Below are 26010 nucleotides of genomic sequence, written 5' to 3'. Positions count from 1 at the left end.
GGTACCATTCCCGGGCGCCGGGTCAGTTTCTAAGTTTGCATCATCCCCTTCATTACTAGGGAGCTTGGGTTTCCATTCCTGCCGGCGGGTCTTGGGGGAGACAGCTGGGCTACAAACTCACTTGGCACACACGGGCACACACGACTGCTTATTTAAACAAAATAATAAAGGCACCACAGCGCCCGAGGCGCGCAGGGCTGGGCTCCCTGCAGACCGGAAGGAACTGATAAACCGAGTGCTAATGACACCCGCTCCCTCCCCCGTCGGAAGTGTCCTTCGAGCGCCGGTCATTGAGAAATACGGAAGGGGCAGAATCGGGGTGAGATGAGGACATGCCCCCGCGCAGCTGCGCGAGCCTCGCGGGGCGGAGAGGAGGGGCGCCGCGGTAGTGGGGGGCTTCGGCGGGCCGGGCCGCACACACCTTAGCGTACAGGAGAGTCCTTGCGAAATCAGCCCACCACGCGCGCCCCGGGTGGCGGGGCAAGAGGGAATGATTTGTCGGGTCCCCCGCCACCCCCACCCCGGGGAGATCTACACTACCGGCCCTACTGGACACAGACGGGCGAGAAGTGGGAGGAAGAGGGGACGAAGGACACGAAAGAGAACGGATTGCCCAGCAGACTAAAATGTCTGCTTGTCCGGGTGCCCGTGCGGGATGGGAGGGGGCGAGGGCCGCGGCCAGCTTCCGAGTAAAACAAGACCTGCGGGTCTACTGAGCATGCCCATCCCGCGGCCACAGAGGGTCGCTCCAGCTCCGAGCTCCGGGTTTTCCTTGCGGCCGGCGGGAAGGATCCGGGTGGGGGTGCTGCCCCGCCCCGGACTCGGGATTGAGAGACTTGTAGGTGGGGGGTCCTGCTGGGGGCTTCGCTAGGTTTACGTGAAGTTGTGAGCAGATCGACATTACTTTTGAAGCTGTACGATCTCACTCTGAGTCGACACCCTTGATTTGCTCATATTCAGAGCTGCCTGTCCTGTTTTGCTAGATGTGGGGGAGAGACAGAGTTGTGGGTGTTTAGCTCTTTCAGCAATGTCATTAAATTAAACCCCTAAATCCATGCCACCCCCTATTATGGTAACAATCCAGTAGACTTTAATAACACCTTGATATTCAGATCAATAAACATATCTGAGTTGTTCACCCAATAACGCCATTCCCTGGAGCGGCTGGAGTACAGTTAGTAATTGATTGAGAGGACCAAGAGGTGACCTATTAAAAACATTTACATCAAAACACCCCTTTTGGGTCATGAACAAGGCAGAAGAGAAACTGGAAGATTTTCTTTAGAGGTACATGAAGGACTGACTGGGAATGGAGGGGGGGGAGCATCGAATAATCCAGCTGGCTAGAAAAAAGAAAGGGTTGCCATTAATTTTCTATTTGCAGTGTGCTTAACACAGTACCTTCACTGTATAGCCATTTAATCTTCCCAGCAACCCTATTTGTGGGTATTATCCTGACACTACAGACACTGAACCCCAAGCTAAGAGAAGCTAAAAACCTGCTGTAGTCTGGTATCAGGGCATCCAAATGGGGAGCTGGTGAATCCTGGACCTTGAATGCTTTTCTTTGCTCCTCTCTGCCTGCTTGGTCCCAGGGTTGGGCCAGTTATTCACTGCTATTAGCAGGGAGCTGTGTGAATGAGTGGTGATGACACCAATTCAGCTTGCCTACCTGCAGAAATCAATAATTACATTACCTGCCACCTTGCCATTTGGGCACTCTGAAACTGGAGGGTGGAGCCAAAGAGATGCCCAATAAATGGATAATTTTGATATGGACAAATGTCTGTGTTCCTGGAAGTCCAGGAATGACTGAGTAGGATCTCTTTCAGCACCTCCAGGAGAAAAGCAACAATGACCAAAGGAGAGAACTGGGTAGAAGCCCTAGCTTTATGGGCATTTAGAGAACAATGAAATCGTGCTTTGTTGAGTGCTTTCTCATAGACTCTCCAAGGCCTCAAAAACTGAGAAAGACAACCTTGGCTTTGTTATCTCTGCTTTATAAAGAAACTGAAGAATTGCCAAAAGCTTCACTGAGGATCTCAGGGCTGCTAGGAGATAACAAGAATCCAGGTGTTCCTTCCATCTAGTGCCCTTTTCACCACCTCACACTAGCACTTGGCATCAAAGGTGGGTCAATCCCAATCCATGCCCACAAAGATCATGGTTGTGCTCTGCAGGAAACCTACGGTAAACCACTAGTTTCTTTCTCCTTGACTCAAGGTGAAACTCTTACTATCTTTAAAGCGCTTGTGGGTCCCCAAATGCCATATGTAGGTATATATATATCCTTTAGGTGTACTAGATTTGAGGCATATATTTAATCTACTTTTAATTGTTCAGTGGTTGCTATTTAGTTAAAATCAGTGTAGTCTTAGCATATTCAGAAGGATGGAAAAGTCTACTGTGTTTGGAAAGCAGGAAGGGGCAGGGACTTTATCTCTTGTTCTCTAGCAAGACCCCAGAAGGAAATACCCAACAGCTCTGTAATTTGTGGGACCCACTGCAAAGTAAAAACGTGGAGCCACTTGTTCAAACACTAAAAAGAATTTCAACTGCAACAGAAGAGCATCAAACCAAGCAAAGATCCCTGTGCAACTACCCAAGTTGCATGCCCAGGAAGCTAGCCCTGCCCACTGCTCAGACAGTGCTGCTTTGCAGAGCACGGGCCCACCCAGGCCAAAGCAAGAAAAATAATTTAAAGGGTAGGGAGAGGAGGACTCTTGGAACTCTCCATCTCCCCATTTCACTGATTCCCCATTGGGCTGGCAACCTCTGGCCCAGTTACTATGACCTTCAAGGCGCTGGGACTGGGCCATCCTCCACCAACACGAGACTAACTGAATAATTTAAAAAATGCTTAGGCTTACCTTTCAACCCAAGAAAGCCCATCATTTCTACTGAAATGCAAATGTTTCTGGGCTGTTGGGATTACTTTTATTTTTTTCAATGTACAAATAAAGCTTTCTTAAAAGTGCCAGTACCACCGCCAAGACAAAAAAAAAGATCAAAAGATTCACGTGAAACGGAAAAGCCTCTGCCATTCAGAACCTTGCAAAAGGCACCTGTGCCGCTGTCACCCTCCCACCCCACTGTAGGGGGTAGTTGGTCCTCAGAGAACGAGAGCCCCTCCAGCTCTCCCTGGAGTTCTCCGTCTCGGTCCTCCCATCTCCCCTCCCGGATTTTTTATCCAGGGGTTTGGTAGAAGGGAGGAAACTAAACAGGAGCCAGATGTGTGCAAGTCCTCGGCTCCCGCCTCCTCTCTCCTCTCGGGTATTTTAAAACCCGGAGCGCTGACAGAAGAGGATTCGGAGCCAGACAGACACAGCGCAAACAACTCCGTTCCACGGCTCCCCTGGGAGTGAAAGCCAGGAGGGGCGGGGGGCGGGGGGGAGGAAGCCGGGCATGCTCAGTAGGCGGGACAAAGTTTTTTTTTTTCTCCTCTCTCTGTCTCTCTCTCTCTCTCTGTCTCTCTCTCTCTCCTCTCTCTCTTTTTTTTTCGATCGCAAGTAGGAAGCTTTTTGCACTCCACCACCTCTGGCCGCTGGGAAGACGTCATCGCTTCCGCCCCACTTCCTCCTCCTGTTGGCGGCGGTGAGAATCCAATATGGAGTAAATCGGTGGAGTCGAGAGATGGGGCTCGGACGGGGCGTCCTGCACCGCCTCCCAGGCGCACCTCCCCCGGCCGCCGACCGCTCCCCGGAACCGTGATTGGCCCGGCCCCCTGGGGGCGACCCCGAATCGAGCCCCCACCCGCGGCCGGCCCTCCCCTCTCAGCAGTCCCTGCCGCTTCACAGCGCGCTTGTTTTTCTCCTCTCCCTCACCGCCGTCCCCTGCCCAAACCTCTCCCCCTCCACCCGCTGCCGAGCCCCCGAAGCCCCCGCCCGCCCCGCGTCTCGGCGCTGCGGCGCTCTCTCGCTCCTCAGCTTTCCTTTGCACCCCTTCCCCCAAACCACCCCGTGCTCCGGTCGCCCTGCTTCCCCTTCTGCCTTTTGCGGCGCCCCCTTCATCTCTAGCCGTCCCCCCTCCCCAACCAAATCAGGCGATCTCCGGAGATGTGAAGACCGGGGTGAGCGGACAGGAAGATGAAGGGAGCAAAGCTGCCCGCCCCGGGACAGGCGTCTAGGTGAACAGGAAAATGACCGAAGAAACACACCCGGACGAGTAAGTTTGGCGGCGGGGTGGGACAAGTGTGCCCCACGGGGGCAGCGTGAGGTCCGGGGCTGAGGACGCAGGCGGGGACTCTCGTAGGGTGAACTTGGTTGGCATGGGGTGCAGCGCCTCGATGGCCTGTGGGGTTTGAGATGCTATATTTCCCCCCCTTGTTGTTGAAATGAGGAGGGGGCAAAAACTGCTGCGGGCTGGCGGGGGCGCGCCTGGGGTCGGCGGGCTGGTGGCCGCTGCAGGGACCAAGGGCGCACCGGTGACCTCGGGGCGGTCCCTGCTCCCTCTCCGGGGAGTTACAAACATCCCACCCCCCAAAATTTTCGGCGGCCGGAGGAATACCTGACACCCCCACACCGGTTTCCTGTGGTCGGTGGGTTTTTCCTTGGTGACTTTGTGCCTCTCCCGCCCCACCGCTGGCCCTGCGGTCCCTTCGGGAGCCCTCTGGGGCCGAGGCTCCGCCATTTCGTTTTCTTGAATCGCTCTTATTTGCATACCACATTTTCATTCATAAAAAACACGGCCGAGCGAGGGGAGGACAGGGCGCGGGGGTCTGCGTGTGCCCGGGTCCCCGCGCGGGCCAGCGTGCTGGAGCCACCCCCTGGGGTCCCGTGGCGCGTGCAAATGTGTGTGCGCGCGCTTATGGGCCCGGGACAGGCTCCCGGCCGGGTAGGGGCAGCTCGGGGGGCGGATCCGAGGCGTGTGCGGCGGGGGCGGGCGGGAGCGTGCGGGGCAGCGCGCTGCGGGCGTGTGTGTGTGTGCGCGCTCGCGTGTGCGCGCGTGCACAGGCGTGCGTGTCCCGCCTGCGGGCCGGAGGGGGAACAATGCTCGGGGCGCTCCGCCGGAGGGGCTCCTGGCCAGCTTCGCCGCCCCCTGCGGGACCCGTGCTTTCTCTAGCCCCGGGCCAAAGTGCAGCTCCCTCCGGCCTCGCAGTCGCGGAGTCAGCTTTGGTTTTTTTCCCACCCGCGCCCGAGGCGGTTCCAATAGCGGGTGCAAACGAGGCCCGGCCGCTGGGCTCGGCGCCTGAGGTCATCGGCCTCGGGTCCGAGCGGTCACCGCACGGCGGCCACTGCCGCTGCTCAGCGGCTGTGCCAACCACCTTTTTTTTTTTTTTTTGTGAATAAGACGCTCTCCTTTATTGTCACATGATAGCCCTCCCCTCCTCCCCTGTACATTCATAAATCCCAAGTCTGCCTCGGCTCCTTTCATTCAGAGCTGCCATTAGCCAAGGTAGCGGCGGCGCTGGTTTGGACGCAGAGCCTTTCCGCAGCCGTGGGGTGGACACCTAGAGGGAGGTCCCACGATTGTGTTGCCGGGGGCGTGAGGCTTGCGGGTAGCCGGCTCCCGAGGTCCCAGGTCTTTTGCCTACGCGAGCATTGAGACTCCGTGCAGAGAGGGGAAGTGACTCAGGGCTTGGGCGACTGAAAGGGCTTCTCCTAGAGCAGGTGACAGAATGTTGTGCTCTACTCTAAGAACCTACTCCTTTTTTTAATGCCCTTTTGTCCTTTGGCGTCTTCTGTTGCCAGTGAGGACTTGGGAGTTCTGGTCTTTGGGAAAGGGAATTTCCTTCCCGTGGGTCCCCAGGGACCGTTGATTGCAGTAACCCCTAGTCTGCCACACACCCGTCGCTGGAGAGGATTCTGGTTGGAGTGTATGTCGTGGTCCTCCCATCACATCTGTTGGTCTTGCTATTTTAGACATTTTGCTTGGCCTTCATATACAGTATCTTGAAATGGGAAAATAGAAAGTTGTGCTTCTAGCTGAAATATGGGGGCGGTATATGCTGCTGGGCCTTGCCCTCTTTAGGATTTGATTAATAACAGGTATTTCTATGGTTCCTCGTTTGTCCCTGCACATGCAAATAGCAGTAGTAGCAGGGAGGGACACTTGCCGTGCTGAGCTTTGGAATCCCCAAGATTGTTCCGACCACCCCACATCGGGTTCCTTGGCTCCATCCCTTATGAATACTGGCCTGGAGTCTCTTTTCATGGCATGTTAGCTTTGCTTCCTACCTCATCTGGTATCCAAAGCCGAAGGACATAAGGTGTGATCACCAGGAAGAAATAAGCATCTCTGGTTCAGGCTTTCAGAGCAGTTCAGCATGCAACCGCCTGCCCCCACTGCTGTCAGTAGCCCAGTTGAGACAATGCATATTTGAGGACACATTCTGGTTTCAGTTAGAGAATCAGAAAGCTGTGGCGCCTTGGCCCACTGCAGAAATGGCCTTCTCAGGATTATTTTTAATGTAATGACCTTGGCATGAGACATGAAATGCCTGGTAAGAAAGCAGGCTGCATGGGTTGTAAACTGGCATTTGTGGACACTGTCCATTATATTGTTCAACGTTATTATATAGTGACCCATCTATTTCCTTTTAAATGTTAGTGCCAGAAAGGTTTCTCTCTGAGTTAACAGAGCTTGCTGTGATTGTTGTTGTTGTTGTTTTTCTTTTTTAAATGTTACCACTGGAAGCTCAGAGTCAAAATTATTGCTTGATTTTGGTAGCCATGTTAGCCTAGGTTTTTGCTAGATTTGTTTACTTCTCTTCTATGAATTTTGATCTTCTATTTCTTCTTCTAACAGTTTCATCTTTGAGGTCCCCCGGATACCTTTTGGAAGTAGGCAAGGTGTGTTACTTATAAAGAGAATTTGTGACATCAAACTGGAGACCTAGGGGAGTTACATTTGTGCCTTAGGTAAAATAGATTTTCTTGAGAGTCCACACATATTTAAGGTTTCTATTAAATATCTGCTACATTTTACATCAGAATACAGTAAATCAGAATCTTACAACTGGTAAAATTATGCTTAATTTTAAAAAATAATGAATGTTTTGTCTTCTAATGTTCTTTCCATGTCAATTTAAAACTCCTTTCTAATAAGCACATAGTAATTGAGGAAAGCTTGTCTGCTCTTTTCATTGTTGGTCCTAAAAAATAGCTTCTATATAGAAAATTCATTGACTCTTCTTTGATCCCACTCCAGATGGAAATGTATGTTAAGATTTACAATTCACCACATTTTTTATAATTTAAAAAGTAAAGAGCATCAACAAACTACTGAAACTGGTCTTTTGTACATAGGAGTGGACAATTTTTAAAAAATTATCTTTAAATGATCTTTCAAGCATTTGATTATGCCTATGAATGGTTTGGAAATTTGAAGACAAAATGAAGAAATCCTTCTCAAGTGAGCTCTAACCCTAGAGGCATCAGGCCTTCATTCAGCTTTGTATTTTGTTCCTCTCATGAACTCCTCTGCAACACACATCTTGCTGAGAGAAAGGACTTGCAGCTTGCCTGCAGTCATATTTCAGTGTTGAAAGGTTTCCCGTTTTTTAAAAAAAGGCTTAAATATTTTTGCGGAACCATTTCAACATTAGACATCAGAACTCGTATATACTTGAGCTTGCTTCCCAAAAGATGAGGATACTCTTTGGTGAAACCATGGTACCATTATCACTCTTAACAAAATTAATAATTCCCTGATATCTTGAATACTCAGTCTCCACTGCCTGAAAAATGTTTCTTATAAATGGTTATTTCAGCCAGGGCCCAATCAAAGATCATTCATTCAATGCATTTGTGAAATACACTTAAGGTTCAAGGCTTAGCCATTTGCTCACTTTCTGATCTAAGGTGAGTTACTCAGTATCTCACCTAGGTTTTAGCTGAGTGAATAAAATGGGAATAAATGTTACTGATTTCATGGAATTACTGTGAGAATTAAATGAGATAGTTTATGTAAAGCTTACAGTCCAGCACCAAATGTAAAACAAGTGTCTTCAGTGGCTCTTTAGAGGGCACTGAGGTAGGTTTTTTTTACAGCTTGTTAATTTGCAAATAACCCTGTTAATTTTCAAATAACCCTGGGAGGAGGTGTTAACCCATTTAACTTATGAGAAAGCTTAAGTAAAGTTACTTGCCCAAGACAGCAAACATTTTTTTTTTAGCATTTCATTTCATCTTCTTAACAAGCCTATGAGGAGATGGTATTATTACTCCCATTTATAGATGGGGAAGTTGAGGCACAGGCAGGTTAATCTGCCCAAGGTCATATCCTTAGTAACTGACGGGGCTAGGATTTGGGCACCCCAGCAGTCTGGCTCAGGAAGGATTGTTTTTAACCACTGTGTGGTACTGTCTCAGAAGGGGAGAGCATGCCCAGCTTTGGGCATTCTGATTTCAGACTTCACACTTTCTGCCAGTCATGCTGTTCCTAATTCTGAATTGGTCACAGTCTGTCACTGCCATAATTTTCTCCACTTCCCTGAAAATGCAATGAGGCACATAGTGAATTAAAGTGAATTTAAATAAACGTGGGCTTGAGAATTCTGTGATACACCTGAAGATCTTAGGAGAAGGGTGAATTCAGAGTTGGTTAGTACTGTACATTCATTGGAATGACAGTTGTGGAAATTAGACCCGGTACAACAAGTATTGATCAGTTTTCTTTGTGTTAGCCTTAAAAAGGGGATGTGTTTCTGTTCTATATGAGTAGTATCCTTAAGTGTTAAAAACATGGAGTTGACGTAGCAGAATGGGAGCTTTGGTTCGTTTTTCAGAAAATCTCAAAAACAAGACAAAACAAAAAAATTTGGAAAGACCTTAACAGGCTTTGTAAGCCAGGACTTGGTAGTATAGTCATTGTCTTTGCATAAAGTCGTAGTATCAAGTGTAGTGCCTTCTGCACGGCCTTACATCTTGTTAGGTGGTAGGCCTGGACTAATGTCCATCTACTGGGTTTGCCTCCATAGGGATATTAGCAAATGCTACTACCTCCTTTCTAGCTATAGCTGGTTCCCTCTGCTTTCCAGTTTCTTTAGCCAATAAAATGTATAAAAAGTGAATCAGTACAAATACCAAAACTATACTGCTTCAGCCTGTTTATTTGTGCCCTTTACTCTGGAATTCTTTGTTCCTTCCCTTCTCCAACAAGTGAAATTCTGCTCATTCCCCCCAAGTAGCTCCGAGCCATTTCTTTTATAAGAGGTCCTCCTAAACTTTCCCCACACCCACTCTCAAAGTCAAAATCGAGGACTCTTTATAGCATTTCCCCCAATACTGTGTGGCCGGTACCACCATTTCGAGTTGGGTGTATACCCCGGGTAGAGTTTGTCCCAGAATAGGGGCTTTTTGGATTCAGAGTTACCTCTCCACTGCCTAGTTTTCTGGTTTGGCCCAGTAACAATGGTAACTTAATAAACGTTTATTGAATAAAAATGGGTCTAACTATTTAAAAATGCTTTTTCGTCCTTGTTGACTAATGTAATTACTAATTTGTAATGTAATCTAATTTGGTTAACTTAGGGTGTGTAGACTCCCTCCTTCTGAGGAACTCCCATGTTCACGTGAAACCCTTGGAATGGTTTGTGGAAACTAGGTACAGAACTAGCTGGTGGTGGTGATCGAGGATTGACAATTCAAAACCATTTTGATTGCAGTCACTGTTGTGGGAACTGGGAAGTAGAAGATGGTGAGCGCAGTCGGCCAGGGCCTGTGTTTCTGTCTCTGCAGGAGAATCTCTGCAGAAATCACAATATTAACAATTTGTAGTAGCTGCAGGATTCTGATGGAGTCTTAACACTTGAAGTTGGAGACAGCTGTGCTGATGAACTCCGGTACTGGCATAGTTCCTATGTTACTGGGCTGAACACAAATATACAATCTAACAGCAAAATCCTCTGAAACCGAACAAGATGATAATAGAGGCAGCGAGGTTTTGATGTGTGTGGTTGTTTGTTTTGGCGTGTTTTCTCTTATGTAAATGGGGCTGACTTTTTTTTTAAGACCCAGCCATATTGATAAACTTGATGACTGTGTCTTTTGAATCAATATTTAAGGCTATAACATTGATGATTTTTTAAGGCATTTTCTAGGGCTTTTAGTTGCTGGAGTAGCAAGAGTATTTTGCACTGGTGCATACAGTGCTGTGTGGCGCAAAATGCATTTTCTTTTCTTTTTCTTTTTTAAGGAGGGCGCAACTCACAGTGGCCCATGCGCGGATTGAACTGCGACCTTGGTGTTATTAGCACCACGCTCTAATCAACTGAGCTAACCGGCCACCTCCCAAAATGCATTTTCTTGTGCTTGCCCTGGGTTGGGATGAAGGATTGTTACCACAGCTTGACATGTGTCCCATGTCAGGGAAAGGAAGTCCAGCCAGGATCTTAGTGAAATCCTTGATAGTAACTGGCTTAAGAGTTGGCTAAATTAAGGAACAACTGTTGGTAACAACTCATTTCTCAGGTAATGTTTGTCAACAATATGTTCACATGTGGCATATTGCACACCTGATAGCAAATTGTGCTAGTGTTATTTATGTTCCTCTCAAAGGGTAGTTGAATACTTATGTAAAAACAATTTCTGTTTACCTGCACGTAAGCGTAGAGGTGGATTTTGACTTCAGCATTTAGTAGTTGTGATTGAAGAGGTTAGAACAACATGGGCAGCCTCTAAAATGTATGTCTGGCTCCTCTGTGTACAGAAATAATGATTTTTCAAATCTGGTTGTTTTCATTCGTAGATATAGTCCTTCTGGTCTATTCATAAATGCTTAAAACTTAATTATCAGATTCAGTGTTAAAATTGTCTTTCCTAGTTCACCTAGTAATGACATCTTTGTCTTTTCACTTTCTTTATTATTTCTTTCTCTGCTTGTATTGCTTTGGCTCTGGCTTCCAGTATTGATTTTTTTTTTCCAGATAAACACTGTTCATTTTGTATGTGCCTCCCACCTGGAATACCCTTCTTGATGTGGGAATAATAGTTTATTAACCCTTATGTCCGAAGTCTGGCAGAGTGCTGGGCCCATAGTCGGCTTTCTACAAATGTTTATTGATTGGTTAAATAATCATTAATTTAAAAATAATTTTACTTTATATAAGAATGTAAACAGTTATTCTTATTGTACTTAATCCAAAAAGACTTGGAGGTTGCTTTTTTGGTTGCCATGAGTGGCAGGCTGCCATGATTGTAGTGGGAGAAGCTTGGGGTTTGGGGTGACACCCTGCCCTTGCTCTCTACTGAGTGATTACTTAGGTTACTTAATGCAATTGAAGTTAATTCTGCTGCCTCCTTCAGAGGCTGTTAGGAAGTGGAAATGTAAAGCATTTGAGCACAGCACCTGATGAACTGGGAATTCAGTGGCACTCATCCACCTCTGGTAGGTCTCAAATCGTGTAGCAAGGTATCATTTATTTTCAGAATTTACAAGGCAGAGGATATCCATTAACTATGTTAGCTTCACAGCAACCTTTTCAAGCAGGAAACGGGGATTCTCACCTTATGCCTAAGAGAACTGAAGTGACTTGCTGGGGGAGGAGGGTTTGTGGGAGGAGAATTAGAGCCTAGAAATCGTGTTTTGCTTTTCCTTTGGCTTCCCAATGCTGTCCTGGTAGGTCCCTCTAAAATAGCAGCTTAGTTTTTGTGCTATAGTATCAGCAGTGCCCAGCTGACTGTTGGCCCCTTTCCTCAGTGGTCCTAGTTAGTTATGCTCTTTGAGATTTTATGTCTTTCAGTAGCTTGTCTCCACTTCTTCTCAGTGTACTTACCTATAGTAGCATCCTTGGGCCTCCTGCCATTCCTGTTTGTGGTCTAGAAATCATATTGCCAACGGTGTTCAAATCGTTTCTGAAACAAGAGTCAATGGGCTTGGTGGGGACGGGGGTTAAGGGTTCACTTAGGAGTAAGTTGGCTTATGGCTTGTTTCGTCCTCTGTGTCAGTGTTTGTATCTTATATTTCCAGCCAAGGAATAAAGTGGATGCTGGGCCATAGGTTTAATTTAATCATCAACACCCCAATAATTTTACTCATTTTTACAGGCCTTTGAAAGCCACATAAGTGTGAATATAGTTTTAATATAGTAATGAAATCTCTCTCCTTTGCTAAATAGGTTAAATCAAATCTGTGATTTTTCTCAGGCTCAGAATTCCAAAACAGACCTGCGCTGCCAGGGTGATAGGCCCAGGCTCAATGTTCCTTCTGGACCTGAAGGCCTAAGAGTTGCCTTCTCATTAATCTACGTGTGGACAGGTTTCAGATCAGGAGTCCTGTTTGTACACCAGCTGTGCATCTGGTACCACCCATTTTTAGATGTCTTTTACACTGAAGAAAATTAGGGGATACTAGATTACAGGTGTCCGTTTGCATCTTGATTGACTGTCTGACTGCCAGCGTGACTACCAGAGCTGTTTTTCCTTTCCTTCCCCTCTTTCTGCAGGGTTCCTCCTGGAGCTGCAAACATTGGGATTCCCAGATTTGGGGTGGGAGAGAAACTCTTCCTTCAGAGTATTAAAGGAGCTGTATGCCCTTCCCAGAGTCCCCTAACAAGTTTTTTAGGGTGAGTGTTTGTAGTGTGCACATGCACTTGTGTACTCACACGTGGATGGACTATGTCCAACACTCAAGCATCCACAAACTGTAGGCGAGGAAAAGATTCAGAGAGATTAAGTATTTTGTCTGAGAACACAGAGCAGGATTTGTTATTTTTAACCCAGGTCTTTTAACTTCAAATCTCGTGTCTGTAGAACAATATTATGTGCCATAACTTCATAGAGCTTCAGTTATCTTGTATATAAAAAAAAAATTGGGTTGCGGGTACAGTTTGATTCTATTACTGTTAGTGAGTGGAATTAGAACTCACTTAGAATACTCTAAATGCCTCAAAACTGTGAGGTGACATTTCTTCCTTGCAGTCCTGTTTAGGTCTGTGGAACAGGGAACCAGTGCCCACTTAGGTGGCTTTTTCTGTACTGATACAAAGAACAGCTCTAGAGGTACCGCTTTTGGAAAGAGAACGAGCCACCGTCGCCTTGATGGAAAGCGTTTGTGCCTGTGCTTTCACCAGTTTTGAGAAGAGGATCAATGGAATGTGCATAGGGAATCACCTGGGAATCTTGTAAAATGACGATTCTGACTCAGCTTGAGATTCTGCAGTTTTAACAGACTTCCAGATGCTGGAAGTTTGGACCACACTTTGAGTAGCAAGGGCCTAGCGATGGTTGTGGTGGTTGGCAATGCGCTCACAGCTGCCAGGTTCGTGTCTTCAAAGGCGACTTCACATACTCTGCGTTTGGAATCTGTTGAAGACGCTCATTGGACAACCTACACTGAGAGATAGTATCAAGCTCCTGCACTTCCTATCCCTGGCAGGATCTCCAGCTTTGAGATATACGAGTAGCTTGATTTCAGATGGGAATGTGCCAGAAGACTTTTTTTACATATGGCTTAAAAAAAGTTCTTGCTGGATGCCAGGAGACCCAAGAGTTCCGTCACTTAAAAAGAAAGATGAGTTGCAGCACTTTGTCATGTCTGATAGCTGGCACTCTGCACCTTCCAGACAAATCAGGCTTGTATGGGAAGCCTGCCGCCCTGGGAAGCAGGCACAGCGCAGCCCTAGAAGAAATCACAGGAAGTAATTAAACAGAGAAGGTCAGAGAAAGAGGAAGTGGTTGTGTTGTTTCTGATGCGAATAGCATTGTTGTTCCTGGGGAATCAAGATCTTGATGTTTAAGTCTTCTGGAATGTGACTGCTTGGGGATTTGATTGTATTTAAATTGCAGCCCTTTTAGTTTATTCTTTTAGACAGCAATCTAGTTAGGAAATGAATTGCTTTTAGGTCTTATCAGGAATCCCCACGTGCCTAAGTCGAAGTCTTAAGCAGGGAGTTGCTTATAGCTTGGCAAATTGCACTTAAATGAAATGAATGTCAAGACTATTAGAGGTTAATTTTAGGTGTCTGGAGTTCTCCCTAATTCTCCTGATTAAACACTTTAACATAATAGTTTCCTTAATTGGAATAATGATAGAATATTAGCATGTATGTTAAGCCATTTACCCCAATTTGTATATGTGCCGCCAAAGCGAGCACTCATTTACCCCAATTTGAATAGGGTTAAAATGCAAATTATCCATCACTTGTCAGTGCTTACTCTTTAGAGATAGTTCATGGTGAGAGATGGGGGAAGAGACTGGAATTTGAATGGGATTGGGGCTTTCTCCTTGGGGAGCATTGCTAAGAGCACTGAAGTCAGAGACCCACCCCCACCCAGAGAGGTGCTAAAAATACCAACGCCTGCGATCATGGCAGCTCCAACATGAGGTAGATGCAATGGGAAATCTGAAATAAGCCGACCAGAGACCCTCTCTGGCTATACTTTCATTAGCCTGTCATATTTTTCTTTCAGAGGAAGGTGATAAGAGACTTAAGGCCCCTTCCCAGCATTTAGATTCCCCCTCTGAAGTCTTGAACTGATGCCACTACCTAGCGGTTCCCAAACGAGTGGCTGGGAACAGTAAGCCCTCCCCGTGTTGTTTGTGAACCGAATACATTAATGTCTCCATATATATGTATTACTCTCTTGTCCTGTATTTATGGAATAATAAACTACAATCTCATTAAAATACTACTGAATTTATGGTGGATGTTTGTCATATGTTTCTCAACTCACAGTTATTAAAAAGTACAGCCATAGTCCCTGGGGAGGGAGGCTAGTCGCTGAATTTTCTCTCTTTGAGTCCCTATGCTTAGAAAGTTGGGTGTCGTTGCTGTGACCCTCATTCTGGATGGAAGAACAGAAGTGTGGTCATTCTGTAGGTGAGGTGTATGAAGAGGGTGTGTTCCTACTCCAGGGTGAATTGGGTGGAAGGTCTGAAGGAAAGCAGGACAAGTTTAGTTGGAGGTTTCGGGGGGTGGGGAGGAGTTAAAAATAAGTCGGGACACCTCCCCTAGAGACTTGGCATCAAGTTGGGTCTTCTCATAAAAGGAGGGAGCGATGGGGGATTGAGTCTTTTCTGTCTTCCAACTCTGCCCTCTTGTAGTCAGCATTTATCAAACACCTGTGCTGTGTAGCACACAACTCTTTATTGTGGAAAAGAGGATAAAGCCAGCACTAGAAGCTCTTGATGGATACCAAGTAGCAGAGAAGATGGGTACCCAATTACAATGTGTAGTAAGTTCCGGGAGTTAGGAAACTTAGGTTCCCATCCCTTCTTTGCCACCACCCAGTAGTTCCCAAACGAATGGCTGGGAACCGGTAAACACTTCAGTGGGACCTGGATTGAGTAAGATCCTGGTGTGGGACCTCAGGCAAGATGTTGAGCTTTTTCTCTGGATTCAGCTTTTCATCTCTAAAATAAAGCGATTGAATAATAGCAGTATATTGGAGAACAAAACTCTTCTCCTTCCGAATATTGCAAGGATAGTCCAAGTTTAAAAAGCTTATTCTTCGAATAATATTCTTTTTAAAAATAGAGACAAATAACAAAAAAAGAAGTTAAAATACTTCTTGCTGTACCAGCTGGGGGGAGAGTTCACTTTCAACAAGGTGGGATTTGAGTTGAGGTTTGGAGGACTCAGCTAAGGATGGTGGTGGTATTCTGGGGGAGATGGGCGGGGCAGGCAAGTTGGGGAGGAGCCGTATTGTGGCCAAAGGTTTCTTCCAGAGGCAGAGAAACTCAGAGAAAAAGCAGGTCCAGTCAGTTGAGGCTAAACTTGGGAGGTTATTGCGTGCCTGGCTAACAAAGTAGGTATTCGGACTTTTGTTCTTTAGGTATAATGGAGCTATTTAAGGTTTTGGAGCAAAGAAATGATGAAACAATGTATTGGTAAATTCATAGAGGGCAGGGTGTAGGCGAGGCTGGGGCCCAGGAGACCACCAACAGTGGTGACCCCGCCATATCTGGGCAGGAGGACTTTTTCCTCCGGCTTTAATGAAATGCATTAGGCCTTGCTATAGGAACCTCTGTTCCAAAGAGGTTGTCATTACGTTTATTAGAAGATGCTCAAGGGGGCTGTGAAATTCCGAACAGAGTTAACCAACTTACTTTGTAGATCAAACCCAAGTGAGGGTTTTTCCTTTTTTTTTTTTTCGGTATTGTTACTTCTGCAGGAACACAGTACTTGGTCAACTGAAATTGCCCATGTGAAGTGGAGAATACATCGTCTTTTCTAAGTAGAGTAAAATGGTTTCAACTTGACCACAAAATTGTAGAACTGGAGAGGATCTTAGAAAAATACCAGCTCAGCTCCCTTCTTTTACACATTGCAATCCAGAGGTTGAGTGATGAACCCAGGGTGACACAGCTAGTTGGTGGTTTGGGATATGTCAGCAAGCAGATGTCACTGGCCTTGGTTTCAGTCCTGTTTGGGGTCCTATGTTAAACATTCGTGATAATTGCTACCCTCGAGTGGTTGAACCCTCAGGAGAGAGGAAAAAGATGGTGGAAACTTATTCAATTCAGATAATCATGGCCTGTGTTGACAGTGAACCATCAAGATTGCTAGCCTTGGTTAGCCCCTGGACGAGGTTGATAGATGAGCTTTCCAAATGCTGTCCCTGTGTGTCTCCCCTACAGATGGCAGGTGGAGGTCCCAAGGGATGGCTTCCCCATGTTGTGTTTCAGGGACAGCCAGGTAGGGAGTGGAGGCAGAGGAGGGTCTCCTTAGCTCACCATCCTGGGAGAGGAGATGATGAGCCCGTAGATGAACATGTTGAAATACAGGTGATGTTCCCAGGTGTTTGCATCTGGGCACCAGCAAACGAAGTGTATGAAACATTACCTGTGCGTGTTCTTCCTCCCCAGCTCCAGCGCCTTCTGTTCTCCCCCATGTGTTTGTTTTGATGTGAACTGCCAAGGTGGTGTGGTCATAGATAGCAGGAAGTGGAGTTGACGTGCAGGTCTCCTGGGGTGGGGGTGATGGATGCCAGGATGGGAAGGGTGGCGGTGTGGGCACATTCTTGTGAGAACTCTGCACACTTCTAAGCCCACAGGTGCTGTTACGGCAAAGAGAGGAAGGGAAGAGTTGACCAGCTGGTCATGTAATGAACGTTTTTTTGTGGTAGCTTTTTACTTGAAGTTTTTATAAAGTTGCTATCCCGTAAGTGAACTCCAGATAAAGTCAGGATTACCCTCTGTACCAAATCACACAGCTCAGTAAGTATTGTGGCAAAGAACATGTAAAACCTAGGCTTGAGAAAGACTGAAAACAGTCCCCAAACCAAGACATACTCTGCCTGAGAAGCAGCAGACAGGCTGGAGGGCACCCCACGGCGAGACTTGATCCATTTCCCAATCCTGCTTTGAAAGTATAGTTCTGTCAGGACTCCTCTTGGGATAGCAAGATTCATACTTTATTAAAATAACTAAATTCATATCCTGCTTGTGTAGGATAGGAAACTCATATTTTTAAAAAATTTCATTTTCTTGAGGTTCTACACTGCTTGCATTTTGTTTCCCCTTAATCCCCATCAGATGGGCATCCTTCTTACAGAGTAAAAGGGCCCCTTGTGAGCCTGAAGATGCCATTGTGGAGTTTCAGGCCCCTCGTCCCAGCCCTTCTGGACCATCCAAATGGTCAGGGTGGTTTAGTTATATAAACGGCTTACCTGCAGATTCCCCCCCTTCCACATTCTTCTTGTTTCGAATTGAGCAGTACAACAGTGACCAGGAGAATTAGACAGGTGTGGCCCACCCCCAGCGCTGGCATGCAGCCTGAAGCGGAACCCCTCCCTCACTGTCCTGTCAAGGACGCAAGAGGAGCATATCCGGCCTTGGTTTGGGATGCTGTCTGGGACACCACGCCCTCTGTCTTTCCACACTTACCTTCCCTCCCTCTGTGTCAGTATTTTAAAAATCCCGGAGATGCTAATATACCATAGACTAAGACAGGGTTTGGAAGAGGGTTGTAACCAACCCAAATGGCATTGACCAGGGAGCTTTGACTCTTTTTTAAAGATCCCCCTGGGTGATGGATGTTAACTAGACTTATTGTGGTGGTCATTTCACAATATATACAAATGTTTGAGTCATGTTCTACCCCTGAAACTGATGTAACGTTATATGTGAATCCTGATTAGTCCATCATCTCAGAGGGCATTCACTACCAGTGACCGGGAATGTTCTGAGGAATGTTATTCCTTCCCTTCCCACACTTTCCTCTAAGTGCCATCTCATTCCGGTTAGATAACAAATCTCTTACGGAGGAAGATACCACATTGATGTTAATGTGAAGTGAGAGCATAAGAGACAATAAAAAATGAGTCCTGACTGTGGATCCAAGAGGACTTTTATTTAATAAAAGAAAATTCTAAAGCACACGAAAAAAATCACCTACAGTTGTCCAAGATTATGACTTTTTTATTATTTTTTTTAAAAAGGTTTGGCTGAAACTTTGAAAGCCGTACTGCTTTTTTTCCAGAAGTTTTCCTTGGTGATGTAACATAGATGCCTTTAGAATACGAATTTAGCTATTTTAATAAAGTAGTAAACGTAGAGGAGTTTTTTGTTTTGCCTTCTTTTCTTTTTTTGGTGAAGTGGGGCCATTTGTATTACAGAGAACAGTGTGGGGCCTGTACTTGCTCAAATTTGAGGGAGAACAGAGTTATAGAATCATATGCTTTTACCTAGACATGAAAATACATGGACTTGAAACAGATGTCTCTAAGAAGAACTGATGCCAGGTTTTAAGATTATTAGTTGTCACCCAGAAGTGTGGCACCACATGGGAATGTGGGGAAGGCTGAATAATTGTTTTTTTTTGTTTGTTTGTTTTTTAAGGAGGGCGCAGTTCACAGTGGCCCATGTGGGGATGGAACCGGCAACTTTGGTGTTATTAGCACCACGCTCTAACCAACTGAGCTAACCAGCCACCCCCTGAATAATTGTTTTAATATCTGGGGAGAAAATGTGAAACAGTCTTACACAATGTGAGTGTATCTAATGCCACTGAACCATACACTTAAAAATGGTTACAATGGTATATTTTATGTTATATATGTTTTGCCACAATTGAAAAAAACCTCAAACCAAAGAAATGGGACCAAAGTCAATGAATGACTTTGTAAGAACTCAAAGACCTCTTTCCAGAAAAATTGCAGGCTGAACACAACCTCCTGGGCTCCTGGGCTTCAAACGTCAAATCTCCTGTTTCACATCGTCATCTGTAGATTTCTAGCTTCCAGTAATCCCTGCCTAGTCCCCTGTGCTGCCTTCTTCTCCTCCTCTCCCCCTAAAAGCTCCCTTCACAGAAGTTTGAGGCAAATAGACTTTGAGATTAGGCCAGTAGTGCCCAAAGTTGTGTATCTCCTAAAGGTTCCTGCAGTTGACCGAGTATGTGTGTTTCTTCATATACTAATATGTCTTGACAAAGGGTCAGAATCTCTGAGCAAGTTCTAGAGATTCAAACGGCTTCTCAGTAGAGCTCAGACCAGAGCTGGTCTTGGTTGTGGGTGGTATGGGTGATGGGCCCTTCCAGACACAGACAGCAGGGTTTAGGGGAGGCTCACTGAATGGTGACCAACTGATACGGCCTTGGGCCAGCATTCACGTCCACCGAGCCTGGGTCGTTCTCAAGGGGAGCAAAAATGCCCGACTTCAGAGGTTCTGACAGACAGGGGATAATAATGCGAACGTGTGGACTGCGCTCCCATGGAAAAACCAAACAAGCAAGTCGGCCCTTCCTCCCACTCGCAGGAGTCACAATCTGGCAGGTGAAATGAAGAATCACGTTCAAACAAATGTGTGCAAATGAGTATGTGCTGTAGTGTGTGCCTGTGAGAAAACGACTTGTTCTTCGAAAATGTAGGCCCTGTTTTGTTTTTAAGATTTGACGTTTCTCTCTTCCAGTAGTTTTACGAGTAGCATGTTGGTGTAAATTGGACTGTTAGCGTTTCTGAGGTGGCATGTCCCTAGGGTGGGAATATTAGCAACTTCGTATATAGCTTTTGTGACTTTTTCAGTAAAACCACACACTAGCTATTACCAACAAGTACTCATTCTTGATTGTTGAAAATTTCTACTCATTCACAAACTGTTTATGGATTTGACACTTTCTGGCCTTGAGAATATTTAAGTCACCACATTTGATACTTAATTTGGCAACCTCTACGCCCAGTAGAAAAAAACAAATGTAATGAACTGCTCTGATAAGCTTTGGGGACAGGGTTATTCGTGGTCGAAGGCATATTTGTTCATGTGAAAGCACACAGCCCCCCGCTTCCCCCCATCCCCCCGAATTGAAACACAGGATCTAAAGATCTTAACCAATTCAGGGAGCTGAGAAGTATGCTCTGTTCTGCCACACCGGATGGCCCTTCACTTCCTGCTTGGACACTCCCTCGATAAGGAGCCCAGCAACTTGCTTCTGTGGCTCCGATTGTCAGCGAGTTCTTCCACGGAACCACTGGCTTCCGCAGCCGTGACAGCCGGCTCCCTGTTCTGATTCCCCCGCGACACACAAATGCCGTGCTGCCTCTCTTCTCTTCCTCGGGCCAAACAGCCTGGTCTCCTTATCAGTGTTCACGTTGAACCATGGCTCTCTTAAAATGGGGGCCCAGAACTGGAGGTTCTTTTCCAGATGCCACAGCTCTTTGGATAATGTGGGCATTTGCCTCTCTTCGCGCAGTCTAGGGTGGCGTGGCGGCTGTGGTCAGTGTGAAGGCACCACGTTGTTTGCATGGATAATGCATGCTGCCCATGCTGAGCCTGCACCCTCGATTTTCCTTTTACTGGATATGTCCATTACCATCAGCTGCTGTGGGTTTTAGAGGAATAGACGTCGCTCCCTTTGAGAGGGCAAAAAGAAGGGGCCAGCCCGAGCACCTGGCATCCTGGTGGCTCTTGGTGTGCGGGGTAGGGAGGGGGAAGGACACTCCTCCTGCGCCAAAGGAACTATCCACTTCTAGGTGAAGGACTCTAGTCTTGTGTATTCCCTGGCCAGGTGTATTCCTTGGTAGGGGCCCAGAAGGCCAGGCGCGAAGGTGAGTGAACTGCTTACAGCCCTGAATCATGGTTTCTTAAAGCTGGGCCTGGGCCACCTACTCAGTCAGTAGTCAGAAGGCCTTGTTAAAATACACATGTCTGCCGCCCACCCAGACCCCCTGGATCAGCCTGCCTGGGTGTGCAGCCCAGGGAATCTGCATTTTGGAAAAGGTCCCCAGGTGATTCCTCTGCCTGCAAGCCAGAGTTTGAGATCCGCTTCCTAAACTGTAATTACCTCTTTGATGTCCCGTTTCTTAAATGTCCAAGGACTGAGTCCTCAGGAATCTTAAAGTCCACCTTTGTGCCTTATTCCAGCCACCCAGTGCTTTTAATAGTTCCTGAGTATGTGTTTACACAATCTGCATTTTATGAAGTCCATAAAGACATATTGACCCAACAAATCACCAGCTCTCCAAAGGTCAGCTTGCCTCTATTTGTATGAAAGGCACTTAACTCAAAGTCAATTAACACCAAGATAGAAGCCAATTAAGGCAAGGAAGTGAGCTGTTCATGCCCACATTCCAGCAGTAACTTTTGTCCCCAGTTGTAGCTTAGTTTTACAAGTCCCTTCAAGCCAGTTACTTCACATAACCTATGCCTGTGTGGCCCGTTACAGCATGCAGGTAAAAAGTGCCATTTGTCATGCCATCATGTGGGAGTACTGTTTAAAAAGCATGTAATTTAAGTAACTATTAAATGATGCCATAGTAGCACTTTTGCAACTGACAGAACCCCCCTTCCCTCCGCAAGCATCAGGGATATCTAGGGAGAGGGCAGGGGACTCAGCTCCCTCAGTGTTGCTTTCAGAGCCTGCTGTGGATTGAGCGTTGCCTGGGTCCAGAGCTGTGGTTTCTGCATTGGCAGCGAGCAATTCCTCAAAGAATTGCTGGAGGATTAAATGAGATCACATGGGTCACGTGCACAGCCCCAGTGCCTGGTACGTAGAAAGCAATCAATTTTGCTAAGGGTATCTGCTGCAGCTGATGATTGTTATAACGTAAAATTGAAAACCCTGAGAGAGAACCACGCCTTAGGTTAGCGGTTGCTGTAGGTCAGGAGCCTCAGCCGGTAGGTTTTCCACAGCGAAAGCACCCAGAGCAAACAGCCTCTCGTCTCCCTGCACCAGCCGGGACCCCAGCCACACACCAGCCGGATGCTCTGCACTGGGAACCACTCATCAAAGGACAGGTATGGCGGTGCTACAGGCTCCCTCCGGTTTCACTGTAGACCCTGAGAGTGACGTCTTTTAACCCAACTTCTTACCTACAAACACCTCCTCCTTGGGAGAAAAAAGCGAGGTTCTCTTTTGATTTGATTGGGAACCCTTTTCATTTCGTGAGATTAAGAATGGGTATATGTGCTGCCGAAGTGAGTGCTAGTGAGGTTAAGAATTGGGATGGTCAGTACAGGGAGTGATTGTAGAGACTGTGTGAGAAGGTTTCATCATATGCCGTAGACATGCTCAAGATTCTGCCTCATGTGGGCAGGGCAGAGGGATGGGCCTTTGCAGACGACTTATAGATTCTTTGGCATCAGCACAGAAACCGACAGTTCTTTTCCACTTAAAATTATTCTTAAAGTCTTTATCAGGAAACTAAGTCCTTGTTACTAGAAGTGAGGTTGTCAAGGTGACTTTATTTATTTTTTTTTTAGCATCCAAGGTGTAAGTTACTAAGAGCTGGGTTATTATAGGGCGGTCGTAGGGCTTCTTGGTGAAGACCATACGATTTAGACGAGTGCTGTCCAGTAGCAATATTAATATAACGTGAGCCACGTCACTAATTTTAAATGCTCCAGTAGCAGTGGGTTTTGGTTTTGTTTTTCTTTTAAATAGTAACAGATGAAATTTGAATTATCTGTTTACTTAATTCAATGTATCCAAAAATTGTCATTTCATCATGTAATCACATTAGCACTTACTTACGTTCGGCATTGTTTTTGTACTGCACCTTTGAAATGCAGTGTGTATTTTGCACTGAGTCCATCTCCCTCAGACCAGCTGTATTTCACATGTGGTAGCGACGTGGGTAGCGCCTGCTGTATTAGATAGCACATCTCTAGACTCAGATAGACCTGAGCGTGAACTTCACTCTGCTGCTTATTAGTCACGTGACCAGTGTGGTAAGTTACTGAAACCTTGCAAAGCCTTGGTGTCCTCGAAGGTAAAAAAGAGGGACCATAATGCCTACTGTTCTGGGCTGTTGGATGAAGTCGGATGATGTGTGTACATAAATATGTGGGTCTGTGAAGAGGTGTTCTGTAAAGGGCATCTGTGATTTTTGAGATATCCCCTGTTAATTGTGTAGAGTTATGGATTAAAGGGTAGCAGTTATGAAAAGCCAGTACTAGGACAATATTTACGAGCTGAAGAAGAATTTCAAAAGCCTGACAATTCCAGGGATTGGAGACTGAGATCTTGTACACTCGCATTCAAAGGGGGCTGTGCTTCTGGTCAGAGCCATTTGCTTGGAGCTCTGCCCAGTTCAGAGAAGAATGTGTACAGGGAATTCCTATAGGAATCTCTGTGGCATCATCACAACAGTCTCAGCCTCAGAAGCAGGGAAGCTGGTTTCACGTTCGGACTCTGCCCCTTATATTTGGCATATTTCTCTTCCCAAACTTTGGTTTTCTCGTCTGTCAAATGGAACTACTGTGTTTCCCCGAAAATAAGACCAGGTCTTATATTAAGGTTTGCTCCAAATGACTCATTAGGGCTTCTGTTCAGGGGATTGTCATCCTGAAAAATCATGCTAGGGCTTCTTTTCCAGTTAGGTCTTATTTTCGGGGAAGCATGGTAACGTGCGGCTTGTGAGGATTCAATTAGACACAACACCTGACAGTGCCTACTGCAGTGTCTGGCACAGTTGAGGTGCCTAATCTGTGCCAGGTAGATGTTACTGGCACCTGGAAAGCAGTTTCAACTTAAAGCCTTGTTGAGAGGGCCTGAGGTCTAGACAGAAAGGAAGCAGCTTGAAATGGAACCAGCAAGAAAGGAGAGGGGCCCTAGAGACTGGTTTTGTGAGGAACTATCTTTGGAGCTGAAAATAGAGTGATAAAATCCTGTCTAAGCCAAGTGAAATGGGCGTGGGGGACGTAGGGCCACTTATCCATTGTTCATTGAATACCAAGGTTCTCTTAGGCTGTGCTAAGGCTTTGTGACTGTGCAGGGTGCCAGGGGGGACTCTGGAAGAGACATGAGAAAGAAGAGGAAAGGGGGCATGGCATATGGCAAAGGGGTTGGTGGCATATGGCCCTCCACACAGGCTATGTAATGAGCATTTTGATAGCATTCTTTTTTCCTGTCCCTTTAGTCCTCTGACTTTCTTGCCCAGCTTTCAGAATTATTTTTTATTGTTTATTCTGGAAAGTAAAATTATTACTAGAGCACCACACTTTCTTGTGTTAGTAATATTTTAAGATAGTCCTAAAAGCCAAGGGAGAATTGTCCTCAAAATGGAGTTCTGGGGAGTTACCTGTGCTCCCAAGGTGAAGCAGGAGTGCATACAATGTCTTTGCAGGTAAAAGGACAAAAGTGATCCAGCCAGAGCATAAGTACAAGTTGATCTTTTGGTTTAAGCAAACCAGACACCAACATCTAGGTTTGCAAAACACGTGAGTGAGGGTGAGTGTGACAGTGGCTGTACCCAGACTCAGCATAAAATTGCTTTAAATAGAACTCGTACCCCCCCCCCCCCACCTGGTGCAGAGAGAAATTCTCTGCAGGCCACTCACCTACCTCTTTGATGTACCTGCAGTTCTGCATCTGTGGCCACATTGCAGATGAGAGCGCCCTCACACTGAATCTTTACTTGATGAGGACAATTTACATGGCCCTAAAGATTGTTATTTGATGGATGTTTGTTGCAGATGCTGTTTTTCTGGAATTCAGGCATACATATTAATCCCCCTCCTTCGCCCCCGGCCCCCAGGGATGTGTAGCCATCTCAAGTTCCTGTGAAGTCATTGTGATTTGGGAGTTTTTTTATTGTTAGTTCACATTAGCGTGGAGGTCAGAGACTTCCTGTCGTGGGACTTTCAGCCATGAATAAAGGAGCTGAATGCCCCATTTGAGAAAGAGACTAAAGTTTCCACTGCCCCAAGTAGTGTCTAGTGACTTGGAGCAGGAGGCCAGGCCGGAGGCTTGATGGAGGGCCCTGCCTTACTTGTGGGGCTGAGCTCTCAGGAAAGGTGGATCTTATCTCTAAGGAAGTGGCGGCTCCCTTTATCAGGCCATTCTGGTGGAACAGGTTCGCTCCCTGCAAAGGAGAACTTGATGTTAACTATTTCTGGCCTGTCTCTCACCTGCCTTCTGATTTGCCAAGCAGAAGGAAAGTGAAATACTGACACATTCTGAAGTATGTGTTGCGACCTGCCCCTGACATTCCATCCCCCCCTCCCTCAAAAAATCCTCCCCAGAGATAAAAGGTCAGGACATCCCAGGTGTGGTGCAGAGCATAGTGACCGGCTTCATATCCACAACCACTTAGGCGCCTGTTACTGCCTCTCAGAAAGCTCCTTGGCAATGTTGGAGATAAACTTGTATGCACAGACATAAGCTCATAAAATACTGGGGCCCACCTAACAAAACTGGGCTCTTTGATTTGGGGGAGGAGGGAGGGAGCGGGTCTGCTGTTGCTTTGTTTTTAACATTTCAATTCATTATTCTGGATCTCCCTGAAGAGTGAATTATGAGAAGGGGGTTGGAGGATTGAAAAGTTTGTGGGTAAGAGGGTTAGGAAATCCTGGTTTCTCATTTTCTCGGGGGTGGTGTTTGTGGCTCTGACCTTTGCTGGGCCTGGAGGACCTGCTGCCTTGGGGTGGTTGCTCTTCTGACCTCAGGGCGGCAGCATCAGCTCCAAAGGGTGAGCATCAACATCTAGGCCAGCAAGAAGCACCATTTGACAGGTGAGGGCACTGAGGCCTGGGAGTGAAACCCAGGTTACATGGGTGGGGGCAGGAGGGTCTGATTGGCCCAGTTGTTTTTCAGCAGGGATCGTCCAAATGAACACCAGGAAGAAAGTGGGGGGGGCTGCCATTGCTGGAGGGTCGGCTTGGAGAATTCATCTGGAATTGTGAAGAGTCACC

General features: G+C 46.5%; 1 protein-coding gene across 2 annotated transcripts in view; it reads left to right on the top strand.

The window, feature by feature from the left end:
- The first annotated feature begins 3309 nt into the window (after positions 1 to 3309).
- The window catches only part of SPRED2 (sprouty related EVH1 domain containing 2), a 106636-nt gene continuing 83935 nt past the window's right edge, over positions 3310 to 26010 (top strand). Inside the window, exons 1-2 of one of the 2 annotated variants that reach the window (XM_074332071.1) lie at positions 3365 to 3594; positions 4043 to 4164. In XM_074332071.1, coding sequence (XP_074188172.1) covers positions 4139 to 4164 — 26 coding nt within the window. In that variant the 5' untranslated portion in view covers positions 3365 to 3594; positions 4043 to 4138. Of the gene's footprint in view, positions 4165 to 26010 lie in introns of both variants that reach the window. The other variant, XM_019718113.2, reaches the window with a different exon arrangement.

Source organism: Rhinolophus sinicus, linkage group LG05, assembly GCF_036562045.2.
Source record: "Rhinolophus sinicus isolate RSC01 linkage group LG05, ASM3656204v1, whole genome shotgun sequence".
Lineage (NCBI taxonomy): Eukaryota > Metazoa > Chordata > Mammalia > Chiroptera > Rhinolophidae > Rhinolophus > Rhinolophus sinicus.
This window is presented reverse-complemented; position numbering and strand designations above follow the sequence as displayed.